The sequence below is a fragment of the Plecotus auritus genome (assembly GCF_963455305.1).
Source record: "Plecotus auritus genome assembly, chromosome: 6".
In the NCBI taxonomy this organism is placed as follows: Eukaryota; Metazoa; Chordata; class Mammalia; order Chiroptera; family Vespertilionidae; genus Plecotus; species Plecotus auritus.
The window spans coordinates 156,459,930-156,474,224 of NC_137773.1; the positions used below are offsets into that span (position 1 = coordinate 156,459,930).

Here is a 14,295-nt window from a genome sequence, read left to right on the forward strand (position 1 = left end):
AATGTGGTACAGGAATTAAACTTAGCCTACAGGAAAGGATGGTTATTATGTCCCTTCCAACATCTCATTGAGTGTCAGTCTTTTCCTCTGAAATGTTGATAGAAGAGCTAATCACTTCAGGATAGAACCCAAGGGAGCAACAGTGCTGAGATCCAGACACTGATTTAAGCCTGGTCCACACACTTTAGGATTGAGATTTGGCCAGGTATGAAGTTGACCACCTGCAGTGGACATTTCAAAACACATAGAATTGTTCTCACACTCACTGTCTCATTTCTTAACTGTGAGGCTCAGAGGTGTCTTTTTGTTGCCAGAAGTTTTAGATCCGCTGAAAAGCCTGGACAAGTATTCCATTGGGTCCCTTGAGTTCCATGCAGAAATAGTTTTGGCCTGGCAATTTCAAGGCAGGTGTTGCCAGTGGGTTGCCTGAACCATGGAAGAACCTCCTTCTGGCCTTTTTTAAATGCCTGCTTTGAGAGGCACTACCTCCTGATGGGCCTGCCAGGGAGAATTAGTTTCGGAATTCATTCAGAGGAAGTGGACTGAATTAAGTTACTGGATAAACTAGGAATGTCTAGTTAAAAAGTCTGCCCAAAACAATCTTGGTTTTGGCATCATTGAAATTGAACTGCTCATTTTTTTTATTTTCCGATGGTATTTATCCAATGGGTTCAGTTGCTTATATTGGAGTTTTGTGGTTCGTGATAGTAAAATCAAGTCAGAGAGAAAATACTTTATAAAAGGTGTTAATGTTATGAATCTAACCACAGACTAGAAAATATATATCCATGCCCTGCTTTCTGAAATACAGGTCCTCCACATTGTGGAATATAAACTCTCCAGAAAAGCTGAATTTAAGTCCAATTCAAACTTCTGGAGGTCTTCATGCTTAAAAAAAAGTCATGTTGTTGTTAGAAAAATAACAGTGAATTTTATTATTGCTTTTAAGTGTAAAATGAATAATGAAGACTCTTCAGTGGTTCTTAAGTGTTTAAAGGTCATGTGTCCTTTTAAACTCTTCATAAAAGCTGGATGTCTAACCTGGAAAAGTGAATTTAAGCCCATACCATACAATTTGGGTTGTAATTTCACGAGGTCCCGGGCTCACCGATGGATCCCAGCACACACAGGTTCCCCACAGTGGTTATCTGTACTCACCTACCTTGAAGGTCTTTTTCTTTCTCTCTCTCATTTTGCAGCATTCCCTTTTTCCACAGACTCCCTCCATCGCACATCTGGTGTGGGTTCTTGCTCACCACCCACATCGTCACTGAAGGCAGTTTGTCACTGGATCTATCATGAGCATAGATCTTGACCAGAAAGGACCCAAGTGAGCGCTCTCATTCACTGCCTGTCTCTCTGGAAGGTGGTGTGCAGAGTGCTTTACATGCAATGCCCCCTCATTCAACATGTTGTGAGGTGTCTGAGGTAATTTGTGTGAACCTCTGTGCACCCAGTAACTCAGAGAAGGTACAAGATACTATCAGTATCTAAGAGATAAGGTGCAGCTGGTGAGGCTCAGTGATGGAGCGTCGACCCATGAACCAGGAGGTCACGGTTCGATTCCTGGTCAGGGCACATGCCCAGGTTGCAGGCTCAACTCCCAGTAGGGGGCGTGCAAGAGGCAGCCAATTGACCATTCTCTCTAATCATTGATGTTTCTCTCTCTCTCTCCCTCTCTTTTCCTCTCCCTGAAATCAATAAAAACATTTTTTTTTAAATAAGAGATACAGGAGATGATGGGCCCCCACTTCAAATGTTTTTCAAGGACCCCAGAAACATGGATTAAGAATGCCAGACTATGTCTCTCTAAGTTCCCTCAGAATGAGGATGGCTTTAGGTCAGGTTCCCAGTTTCCCCTCCACCCTTTGGACTTGACTGGCATGGAGGCCGAGCCTTTCAGCCCTTCTTAGCAGAGATCTCACTTCCCTGCCTCACTGCTCTGAAATCACTACCATGCACTTCTGACTCTTGCCTTTGCTTTGCTTTATCCAAACAGGTAACAACACTGGCTCAGGAGGTCTCCCAGTTAGGTAAAGACATGAGGAGTGTGATGCAACTTCTAGAAAATATTCTGCCACCCCGGCAGCCGGCACGGTTTTGTTCTCTGCACGCCACCTCTGCACATCCCTCCAGGGACGGCTTCCAGAGCAGGATGACCTGGAGTGCACACCAACCCTGCCTACACTTGCAAGCAGGCGGAGCTGCCTCTACCCAAGCACAACTTTGTCACGGTAATGTCACCTCTGACATTTGGAGTGTGGATCCCTCCTCTGTGGAGACCAGCCCCCAGCGAACTGGAGCTCCAGAGCCAAACCCTGCAGGCAGTGAACTCGATCATTCTCCAAACCTTGATTTTTCACCCGCCCACTACCCGGTTGTCCAGGAAGGTCATTTGCAATTTTTAAGGTGCGTCTCTCCACAGTCGGATACGACGCTGATGCCTCTGCAGTCCATTTCAGCGACTCTCTCATCCTCTGCCTGCTCCTCCTCAGAAACATCCTTGCACCTGGTTCTCCCAAGCAGGTCAGAGGCGGGCAGCTTCGGCCAGGGAGCCGTGAGCTCCTTCAGTCTGGAAAACCTGCCCGGGTCTTGGGACCGGGAAGGACTGGCATCCGTCTCTACTGAACCCTTGGAGAACTTCCCATTGCAAGTTGTCACAAGCACAGCCGACGTGAAAGATAACAAAGCCATCAACGTATGATGTTAGTGCACGGGAGGCAGCTGCCAACTTCAGACCCACCAGTGCATGCCGCTGTGGCTGCCTTTTGTGCCTCTGGCAGACGTGAGGACCGAGCAGAGCGGCAGTCCTGCCGGAGAGAGCCAGCCGAGGAGCCAGGGCAAGGCACAGGCACCACCATACCGCAGCAGACGCTTTCTAGATCCTAGGCACACAAGAGGATCACTTTTCCTGTACAGGTATTAACTTCGGTCTGTTTGACGGACGTTGGTGAAAATGCAAAGGCCCTGAGCAGCTAGAAGTCCCAGACAAAGAATGTGTGGACTCGTTTTGTCCCAGGTGACTTTTGTGAAGGGCAGCAAAGGTTTCTCCCGAGTGTCTGTTTGTCATCCTTGAACAATATCCGTAGCACTGTTGGCCTGGAGCGTGCGCAGCTCCTGCTGACCTATTTTTCTTTTTGTGAAGGCAAAGGGACAAACATCACTGCATGTCATCTCCTAGACAATCAGTCAAGTAGAGCTGGTGGCCAGTGGTTAGCTATTGCACGTTATTTGCCATGTAAATGATGATGTCTTTATTTATCAAAAAAAAAAAAGAGAGCCTATTTTTATATCCTTGGTATGAAATATGTATTTAAACTATTTAAAATATTTATAAAGAAATGGATGTTTTCATTTTGGTAAAAAAAAAAAAAAAGCTTGCCATTTTAACAAGAAATGCACTACTGCTATGTATAGTAGATCAAAAATTATTTATTATTAAGAGGATGTAGTTTCAAAAGGCACCCCCCTTTTATCTGCATGCAGTTTGCCACAAATGTATCCTCACGCTTCTGGATGATGAGAGAAAAGCGAGGTCAGACCTTCTCATTAGAGATCTCCCTTCCCTGGCTCACTGCTCTGAGATCACTACCATGCACTTGATGAGATGAAATGAAAGCATGGACTCAGTGTCAAGTACACAAGCTCCAGCACATGGTAGGGGCTCCACCTACTCTGCTGACTGGAGGCTGCTCTTGGTGCCAGCATAAAGGCCCCTTCTCTAGGCATCACACTTCGTCGTGCAGGAACCCAAAAGTAGTCTGTGGGATATGAAATCACAACTACGTTGAGCCGTTTTGGCCTCCAAATGAGGGAGAAAATCTTGGGTGTCTCCCTGTGCTGTCCCTTCAGGAGAGGTTGTAGACTAGTGAAAATTCCAAAATTGAGCCAAGACTTCAGATTTATGATTTGTGACAGAAATGCCAACTTGCATGGGATCAGCACTTCACTTTTTTTAAAAGCTCTCAACAATGCTCTAAGTCCGTGGTCGGCAAACTGTGGCTCGCGAGCCACATGCGGCTCTTTGGCCCCTTGAGTGTGGCTCTTCCACAAAATACCACGGCCTGGGCGAGTCTATTTTGAAGAAGTGGCATTAGAAGAAGTTTAGCTTAAAAAATTTGGCTCTCAAAAGAAATTTCAATCGTTGTACTGTTGATATTTGGCTCTGTTGACTAATGAGTTTGCCGACCACTGTTCTAAGTGAAGTGGAGCAGGTGTTTTCCTTCTCATTTTATAGAGAGAGAAAAAAAAAAGTCCCAGAGATTACACAGCAAGGAGGCTGGAGAAGGTCTGGAATGTATAATGCTTCCCGTACCCCGCCCCCCCCCCACCCCCGCCACCACCACCACCACCACCTCCCCTACATTTCAACCAGCACTCAAATTCAGACGCTGGCTTGGTAAGGATTTAAACGCCTTCTTTTAAATTTTATTTTATGTTTAAGAACATTTAGGACCTAATCATCCCAGACGTTCTTAGAAAACCTATTGAATTCACATTCTGGAGTCCCCCTGTTCTTATTTCCCACCACAGAGAATCAACAATCTGAGAATTGTATCATTAAAAACATCTAAACAAGCAAGACTTCTGATGTGTGACTCTTATAACCTAAAATAGGCTAGAATAACAGAAAGAAAAGAAATCTTCTCTAAGAAAATGTGGAAACAGAACATGTTTATGAGGCAGGTCACTCAAAAATCAATGCCTTCTACTCTCCCACTTCCATATTGAATCTCTCCCTACTTAAGTGAATGGGAAAATTGAGGCAAAGGGAACAGTCTAATGAAATCATTTGTATTCCCTATTTTGCTCCCTGACCTATGTCATCATTTGAAGTACCATTCAGAAAGAACTCACTGGTGTTGGTTGGTAAAATAGCCTTATGGAAAACTAGCACTACAATATAATGCTACTAATAAATTCTGTTTTTTGAATACTGACAGTGTACCAAATGTTTAGGAACTAACACGTTTCCACATATAATCATCAAGCAATGCTAAAAGCTACTTGTTATTATCATCTCTATTTTGTAAATGAATAATTGGGACATGGATTTTTTTAACTTGCCCCATCACATTGTTTTAAATGATAGACCCAATACCCACATGGCCATTCTGGGTACTCCTCCCTCATCATTCTTGCTGACTTTTGAAATTAATTTCTTCTGAAATCTGCAAATAAAATATTTGCTATTTTTTTTAAAGCAAGCATACAAATGGGATAAATTAGTACAGCTCTGAGGATTTGGGGGAGTCCAGTGAGATACCTAGAAACATGCCCACATTTTCCCAGCCAGTCACCTTCACTGTATCTATTCCACACAACTGATGTTAGCGGTGTAAGAACCAGCTCCCTACCCTGGGTACATCTGCAACGGGATGAGAATGAGCGAGCTCCTGGGAGAAGTAAGGGTTCCCACAGATTTCTTACAGGAGGGCTCCTGCCTCATCTGAGTCAGCCATGCCTCCTCCTCCTTAGTCTTTTCTCTCATCATTATTCTGATAAACAGGACTCTCCCTTATCGTAGGCAGCTTAGAATGACCTGTTTTGGGTTTCTGTTTGTTTTTGCATGTTGTGATATTATTCTAGGAAATGAGAATTCCAAGTTGTTCTAGATGTTTGATTTCCTAACCAATGTTGCTATGCAAGGCCCTTGTCTTCTGATCAGGGATGCATTTCTGGAGCCCTGTGCTTTCCTTTTCCTCATCTACCCATGCTCAGCTGAAGAAGCCAAGCACGGGTCATCCCAGAGGGAACAGAAGCACTTAGTGTATTTTTTTGGTCAAGTATATTTTCTTAAAAATAATATTGGGGACTAGAGTCTTCTGTGTGGTTCTAACTAAGAGTACCAGACTAACAGTATATAAGACTTTATTTTAATTCAACATAGGAAGAAGTTTCTGGCAATTAAAGCTACTTATAAATGGAGTTGATTGCCTTGAGAGTTGGGAAGATCACTAACAAGGTATCCTTTCAGAGATGAATAACTCTTTGAGAGGAATATTGTTTTCCAGAAGGGCTTTGTATCAGGTATTAGCAGAATACCTGCATCAGAATCACACAGGGTACTTGTTTAAACTATGGGAAATCTGGCAACAACGTAGCCCCTTTGGGTGGGGCCTGGGTCTCTCCCATGTACTACACTCCTGGGGTGACTCAGTTACACTAAAGATTAGGAAATGTTAGTCTACAATCTATAGTAGGACAAGACTGAGTCCTAGCTAATTTATACATAAATGGACTAGCATCTAAATTCTATTAAAGACAGCCCTGGGCCTATAATTATATTAATAGTTAGGCCTGATTAACCCCTGTATCAGTAGTCTCAAGCTCTAGTTTGAATAACGTATTTCCAGGGGATCTTAATGAAATAGTGATTTCAGGGTCCTGACCTCCATGATGTGAGCTGGGTCCCAAGTGGTTCTGATATGAATGTTACAGAAAACAAACTCCAGAAACACTGTCCTAAGTGGTGTCATCATCCCTTCGATAATGTAATCATCCCTTAGTTGGTTCTGTGGGAGGTGGGCCCACTAGAATCAAACCAATTCAAACTGACAATTGTGTGCAATTCTACTTCTTTACAGTTCCTAACACATCAATGATTTTTTCATAAAAATTATCGGTCACTTTCTCCAAGAAACGTTCCAACATTTATTCATTATTTCCACTAATAATGGTCAAGTACCTACTATGTTCCCTCCACTAGTACCTCTTGTTTATTGTAGGTCTCTGTCTTCTTGTTTTATTCAAATTTTCTAGAAGGAAAAAAAGTGCCTGCTGAAGTCTCATAATCTGATCAGTTCTTCACAGATAGGGAGGAATCCTATCTGGATGTGAAGCAAGCCAACTATTTGGTTTAAAAATAACAATTGCCCCCCTATAGCCTGTGTTGAAAGCCAGGGCTGGGAGGGGACAATGGGGAGAAAGGGGGACATATGTAATACTTTCAAAAATAAAGATTTTTTTTTAAAAGTACAAAGAAAAATGACAATTGCTGTGGAAGGGCCTTGTGTGGAATAGAACTGCTAATGTCAAGATTATGACATTAATCTTCTCATGAAGTAGGTAAGTTAGATCATCCTTTTAAGACATGCCTTTACTATAGAATTCTATGATACTCCAAACATAGCCCACCCTAGATCGCCGTCATCAATGAAGACAGAACCTCAGCACGTGTGCCCCTCAATTAAAGGCTATTCCAAAACGCTGTCCGTTGCCTCCTCCTTTCAGGTTACCCAAAGGCAAATCCTTCAAATAAACATGATAGTGAGAAAGAAGAAGTTTTAGAGGGACAGCTAGGAATGTTTGTTTCCAACCATTTTTCTTTGCTCTGTGACCCCAGACGAGTTAACACTTCTGAGTCTCAATTTCTTCATCTGAAAATTGGAGATTGAAAGGTATCTAACTTGCAGAGTTTTGTGAAGGTTGAATGAAGTAATTTATGTGAAAGCACACTGCCTGGCATCTAATGAATGCTAAGCAAATGTCACTTGTCTCCCCAGACTCTCTCCGGCTTCCTTCCCCTCCTCCTGATATCTCCCTTTCTCCCTCCCCCTTCCTAAGTCCTCCTCCCTTCCTTCCCCCCACCTCCTCTTCCCAACTTCCTCCCTGGCTCTCCCTTCCCCCCATTCTCCTTTCCCCTCCAGCTTCTCTGTGCCCTTCTCTCCCTCTGCTCCCTCCTTTCTCCCCCCCTCTACCTGTCCCAGGCTAACTTTTGGAAAATGAGTCCCTTTGACATCTTCTCTGCACAAGTCCAAATCTACTTATATACTATGTCCCCAACCATCTATTCGTCACCGTGTTAAGAATCAAGTCAACATTAACCTTTAAAAAAAAAAAAAGTCCTTGAGGAGGCACTAGGGTAAAAATGGGCTGTCTCTGCTCCCAGCTATCTTAGCCCCAACCCATGTGGCTTCTGATTCATCTTTATCCGAATTTTGGTAATTAAAGTTTTAAACTTTGTATTTACGGAAGGGCCCAGGAAATGTCGTCACTAACGTGAATATACTGCATAAACATGTATATATATATCCGCAAAATTTCTCTGGAAATTTGCTATTCCTTCAGAAATGACACACGTAGTGTGGGCCACGCCCACCACCACAGGCCACAGACCTGAGCTAGTGGGCCAACAGCCTCAGAACTTTCCCTGTGGGGAGTGGCTTTGCCCTCTCGCGCCCGCAGCTCCTCTGGCTGGAGGCAGCCCTGAAGAAATGCCTGCTACTTCACAGGAATGCCGGCAGAGCTTCCCCTTGGGATCCCTCCCATCCAGAGAACAGGTCCCACCAGAGGAAGCAGCTGAAATGTCACTCCCTGCAGCGTGTGTCCTCAAAGAATCCGTGTCCTTGGGTTGTGTCATTTAACAGCGCCCTGCAGACAGCCAGGGAGGCAGAGACCAGCACATCGTACCTCTTGTTCCAGGAAATTAAATAAGCTGTACATTCCAGGAAAAAATAAACAAAAACAGCTGGGTGGACAACACTACGCCTTCTCAGACACTTTCCTCCTGGCTGAGGTTTCTCCCCTGCGGAGATGAGAGGCTGGGAATGGGATGGAATTGAATCCTGGGTCTAAGGCGCTGTTTTGAGGTTTTCGTGGAGGTTGTTTACAGTTGGCTTGATAAAAATAAAATATGCATATGTGATATAATTGAGTACAACAGAGAATAAAACTGGAGGAAGTGAGACTTAACAGTGCGTCTGGGCTTTTCATTTTTGTAAGAATCCAGTATACTAACTCGAGGGGACCACGCTCAATTAAGCATTCCCTCTGGGGTAGAGAGGGCCCCATCCGTTCGGCATTCTTGCTTTTAGTAGTAAATTTTATACCATCACTGAGGCTCCTGAGCTCCAGCTGGCAGTTTATTGTTCACTACGGGTTATTTGTCCTGAGGAACAGTTATTTCTGAACTCGGCCTGGGGGTCAATGTTAACTGCTGCTGAGGAAGAGGCTTGAACTGGGCTGTATCCCTCAGGGAACACAGCCCTCTGCGTGGCGGCAGCCACATGGCTAAGCCTCTGAGTGTCTCGTTCGGGTCCCTTGCCATGATTGGCAGTGATGTCCAGGAGCCCCCAGGTTGAACGCATATTTCTGAAAGTTGCCATGGTAACCCACAACCCAAAAGGAGTCATGATTGCTCCTCCTACTCTAATCAGGCAACCCATAGAGCAAAATCAAATTGTCATCTCTGGCTTCTGGTATCCACGAGATATCTGAGACCTAGACCTGAATCACTTAATATAGCTCTGGTTTAATTTAGAGCAAAACCACATCCACAGGAAAAGGAGACTCTACCCTTGTTTTCTGACTCTTGATTCTCAAAGTGTGGCCCATGGAACAGCAGCAGCAACTTCATGTGGGAGCTTCCTAAAAATGCAAAATCTTGGATCCCATCCCAGAGCTACTGAATCAGTCTGCATTTAACAAGATCCTCATATGTACATGTTATAGTTTGGTTTTGATTTATTTGTTTTGTTAATATATTTTTGTTGATTTCAGAGAAGAAGGGAGAGGGAGAGAGCAATAGAAACATCAATGATGAGAAAAAATCATCAATCAGCTGCCTCCTGCACGCCCCTCCTGCACTGCGGATCAAGCCTGCAACCCAGGCATGTACCCTTGACCAGAACAGAACTCCAAATCCTTCAGTCCACAGGCCAACACTCTATCCACTGAGCCAATCCAGCCAGGACTGTACTGGGGTGTTTTTTGTTTGTTTGTTTTTAATAAACACTGGGATAAACACTGGTCTTGACTCTGGCCACCCTTGAGAATCATCTTTTAAAAAACAGACTCCTGGCCCTGCCCTCAAAGATTCTGATTTCGTTTATCTGAGTGAGACACAAGTATCGGTGATGTTTAAAACTCCCCAGGGACTCCAGTAGGTACCCAGGGTTGAAAAAGCACTGCAATTCTAGAACAGCAATTCTCAAAATGTGGTTCCCTGACCAGCAGCATCAGCATCACCAGGAACTCATCCAAAATTCAAATTCTCAGGCCCGGGCCGAGACCTACACATCAAAACCTCTGGGGATGGCCCCAGTAATCTGTGGTGATACCTATGCCTGACAACGTTTGACACGGCTGCCCTAGTCTGGGCACAAAAGAACCAGCATGGGTTGAAGTAGGTCTTCAAGAGAAAGGAGTTTAATATAGTAATATTATTATTATTAGACTAGAGGCCCGATGCACAAAGATTCATGCAAGAATGGGCCTTCCTTCCCTGGCTGCCAGCACCGCCTCCACTCCGGCTGGAGCCGCCTTTCCGCCTTCCCACGCTGCCCAGAGGCCCAGAGCGGCTGGGGCGGTGCAGAACACCTGCGTCATCACCACAGCGACGATGCAAGCATCCCGCCCCCAGCCATCTTTGTTGGGTTAATTTGCATACTCACTCCTGATTGGCTGGTGGGTGTCGTGAAGGTACGGTCAATTTGCATCTTACTCTTTTATTAGTGTAGATGTTTAATAAGATGATTAACATCAACCTTCTTCCATCTAGTGTGAATAGTCCTCGATGTTTTAAAACCATAGTGATACATAAACACATCACTTTCTATTTAGGACAGGCTCCTTTGCCATCTTTTCTATTTCTATGTTTAGCCTAATGATACACCCTTGTGAGAAATTTTATTCCTAAGATAGCATTGGTGCATCTCAGTTTCATGAGGCCTGGCTTGGGAAAAGAATGGTGTTGGTTACAACAGCAAGTCAAAATTATAGGATTAGTGCACCATGGCTGAGGAGAAAAGTTTCTCCCTGATAATGTATCCCAAGAAAAACCTAGTGTCAGTTCATATATTGTTCTTATGTTGAAAAATCTGGGCTTTATATTTCAACACAGAAACAACTGCATATATAAGCCATAGGAGCAACTTTGTGACATTTTTATCACATCCAAAGAAAATAACTAATATCCTATAATATGATTGTGGGAAGGTGGTACCTACTGACAAACTGTCATACACAAGTGATAAGAGAAAGTTTCTGTTATCAGAACCGTTTTGTATTCTAATGATGCCTATGTAAATTCTACAACAAACCTTTATAGAGATTCACTTTCAAACAAACCAATTTTATTTTATATATGGGACACCTATATTGTAGAGTTTGTATATTTAGACTAGACTAAGGTCTGAATTTATCTAATACGTAGTTAAAATTATCTTAATAGACGTATTTGCAGAAATAAACATAAATAATGAGATTTGGGCTGAGATGAAGTGAGTTTTTAACTCCACAATTTGACTTTTTGACTTTGAACAAAACAATTAAATTCTCAGACTCTTCGTTCCCTTGTCTCTGAGATGGGCTGTACTAATTTGAGTTCCCTAGAAGCCTATTCTGAGATAAATATTTTAAGGAAATAATTTATTTGGTGGATGACTTTAGGAAACACTGGTAGGGGGATGAGGAAATAAGGCGAGGAGAATAAAACCCATAAGATATGTATTACTGAGAAGATAATCACTGTGAGCATTTTGAGCTCAATGGCCCTAAAAATCTGTCAGAAACATGGTAGAACATGACCATGAGTTGCCCCACCTGAGGAGGAAGAAGTTGGCATATTCATTCTCCAATTCTCATCTGTCCATGACTAAGGAATGCTCCCAGAGCTATTAACTCCACATTATGCCTGACCTGCCTCATGCAAAAGCGAAGACAAAGCCTTAGCATAGAGTCACAGGTGCATGCAGAAGGGTGCCTGAGCATGGAGAGGATCAGTGTGTGCATAGCAGCTATGGGCAGGGCACCCGGAGCATCTGCTACCTGAGGTATGTATCAGGTCCAATCAAAAGACAGAAACCACACTGTCATTTGAGCAGGAAATACTTAATATAACAAATTATTATTTATGGAGGATGAGCTTCTAAAAATAGATGAAAAAGAATGCTAAAGAATACCCTGTAGTAGAGGGAGACTCCCCAAAGAAGAAATAAATTTGGAAAAAGTGTTCCCATAACTAGGATCCAGACTAGGGTGGAGAAGTGTAGAGGTAGCCCAAGGAACAGCAGAGAAGTTCGCTGGGATTCCTGGAGCAGAAATGTCCAGTCACTGGACTGAGGCTGGAGGGCAGAGAGAAGACCCCCTGCTGGTTCTGAAGGTGGACAAAAGCTGGCGCCAGAACTGGCAGACTGATGGTGAGCGTCACTGAGTGTCCAGCACGCGCACACATTACTGCTCAAGGTGTACAGCAGAAGCCAATGAGAGGGCAGCCCAAGGAAACCGGAAGACCCTTTTTTCTGCGGTGTCTCTCCAGCACCCTCTACTGGCAGAGGGGAAATATTTACACGTTCCAGCCCAGTATCTGCATGGCAATGAAGCAGGGCAATGAAGGGTGGATTTCCAAGTGAAAAGGCAATAATCTGACACAAGGTAATACTACTTAAATAACATCGTTTACTATATGAAGTAAATGGAATGTGTCAAAATTACTTCTTAAACTGTCAAGTTCTTGATAGTATTTTAAATGAGTATTTTTATTCAAAAACATCATCAGAATTACTGCTTATAATAAAAATGTGTTTTTCGCTGATACTACTCATTACTTTTTTCTTTTAAAAAATATTTAGCATGTTTAGCATATGGACTTCTTAACAGAATTTGTATTTTTTGCAAGAATGTTATGAATTTACTCCTGTATCCAAATGTATTTTCTTTTGTTGCGTAAAATTCCTTTAATGGGAACCAAGTCTTTCTTCTATAATTAACAAGTGCAATAGATACATTTTAATCCATGGAATAGAAGGGCTCTACCATATCTTTATTTCTTTTACTGAAAATGTTAGCAGACAGCAGTGAGAATAAGGAGTAGGCTGGGTACAAGGTGAATAAGCTGTCACTGAACATCTGGATTACCTCCTCTCAAAGACCCTCAGGAAACCACATCTCCTCTCACCCTGGTTAGTGCAGAGTCAAAGTACAACCCCAAACACCAAGTTTAAATCCTCTGATACAGCACACTTTTCTCTCTCAGCCTCCTCACTAGTGATCTGTCAATTACAATATCACCTTGAGATGTCTTTATCACACACACATCCAATTAATTAGCCTTTCCACTAAATGAATTAATCTTCTGGCCCATCAATATGCTTCCGGATATTAATTGTTTCCTTTCAATTACCATTAATGTTCTTAAAAATAGAAAAACAATCTGTTTTAGGGTCTGCTGGTAGGTCAGAGCATCCACTTCTGTCCTCCTTCCCTTCCTCCTCTTCCTCCTCCTCCTACTGCCTCATGAAGTTTCAACCACCATCAAAGGGATACATTCCCATTACAGCACAACTCACAGGACAGAAACAAAAAGGCAAGAGATGACCATAGATGCATCAATTCATTTTTTCCTAATCCTATCAGGTAGTTACTGCTATTATCTTTATTTCATAGCTGAGGGAACCAAGGATAAAAGAAGTTAAATAATATATCCAAAGTCACACTCCTAGTAAGTGTCTGAACTAGGATTTAAACCTATCCATATTGGTCCAGAATCCAATTTTGGGCGTGTCTATTTCAGGTAGTAAGGTGTCCCAAGACAGCCTCTTATTTATTTATTTATTTTTGACAGCCTGTCTCTTTCAGTAGATTTATTATTTCCTGCACAGCAGTCAAGATGGATCCTGGCACACGTGCTGCTGTGAAAACGTGACTAGAAGGCCTTATTATCCAGACAGTGATCATTATTTGCATGGGAATTAATAAAAGGCTGGTCATTATAAGGTTTCACATGACACTTGTGGCATTCAAAGCAAATAATTGAAATGACATTTAAATTAGCCACTCTAAAAGACCTACTCCCGTGCTTCCAGATCTCCCATCAACTGTGCGGCAAGGGTGGGAATGAAACAGAATTTAATATAACGTACTATCTGTATTGCAAACTGGAACCCAGAGATGGGCAGGATCTCCAGTGAGCACATTCCATGCAATCTTCTTAACCATCCATGTAGCTCTCTTTGAAGAACCTTGTGAGGAGTATCAATTATCCAGCAAATAACTAACCCAAGTACTTCCACAAAATATGGAGGTCAAAGGAAATGGTATCTTCTTTTAGGGCTTAGGATTTCTGAATTTCCCAAGTCAATAGCTTGGATACTGCTGGTAGTGAAAAGAACAGAAGTACACAAAAGATTTTTATTCCTTTCTCCAAACCAAAATGGCAAGGCATTCACATACAAACATTCAAAACAGTCAGACGCCTTTCTCCTCAGTCTCTCATTAAAACAGGCACCATGTGACTCCTGTTGCCCACTTGAACTATTTTGAGTTAAACATGAACTCTTTATTGAGACCCCCAAA

The 14,295-nt window shown here is 42.9% G+C and overlaps 1 protein-coding gene across 1 annotated transcript in view; it reads left to right on the forward strand.

The window, feature by feature from the left end:
- KCNH8 (potassium voltage-gated channel subfamily H member 8) overlaps positions 1-3,263 on the forward strand; it is a gene marked incomplete at its 5' end in the record, with an annotated part of 235,657 nt that extends 232,394 nt beyond the window's left edge. Inside the window, one exon of the mRNA XM_080675534.1 lies at positions 2,000-3,263. Within this exon, the coding sequence (XP_080531660.1) occupies positions 2,000-2,704 (705 nt within the window). The 3' untranslated portion in view covers positions 2,705-3,263. The remainder of the gene's footprint in view (positions 1-1,999) is intronic.
- Between the last annotated feature and the right edge of the window lie 11,032 nt (positions 3,264-14,295).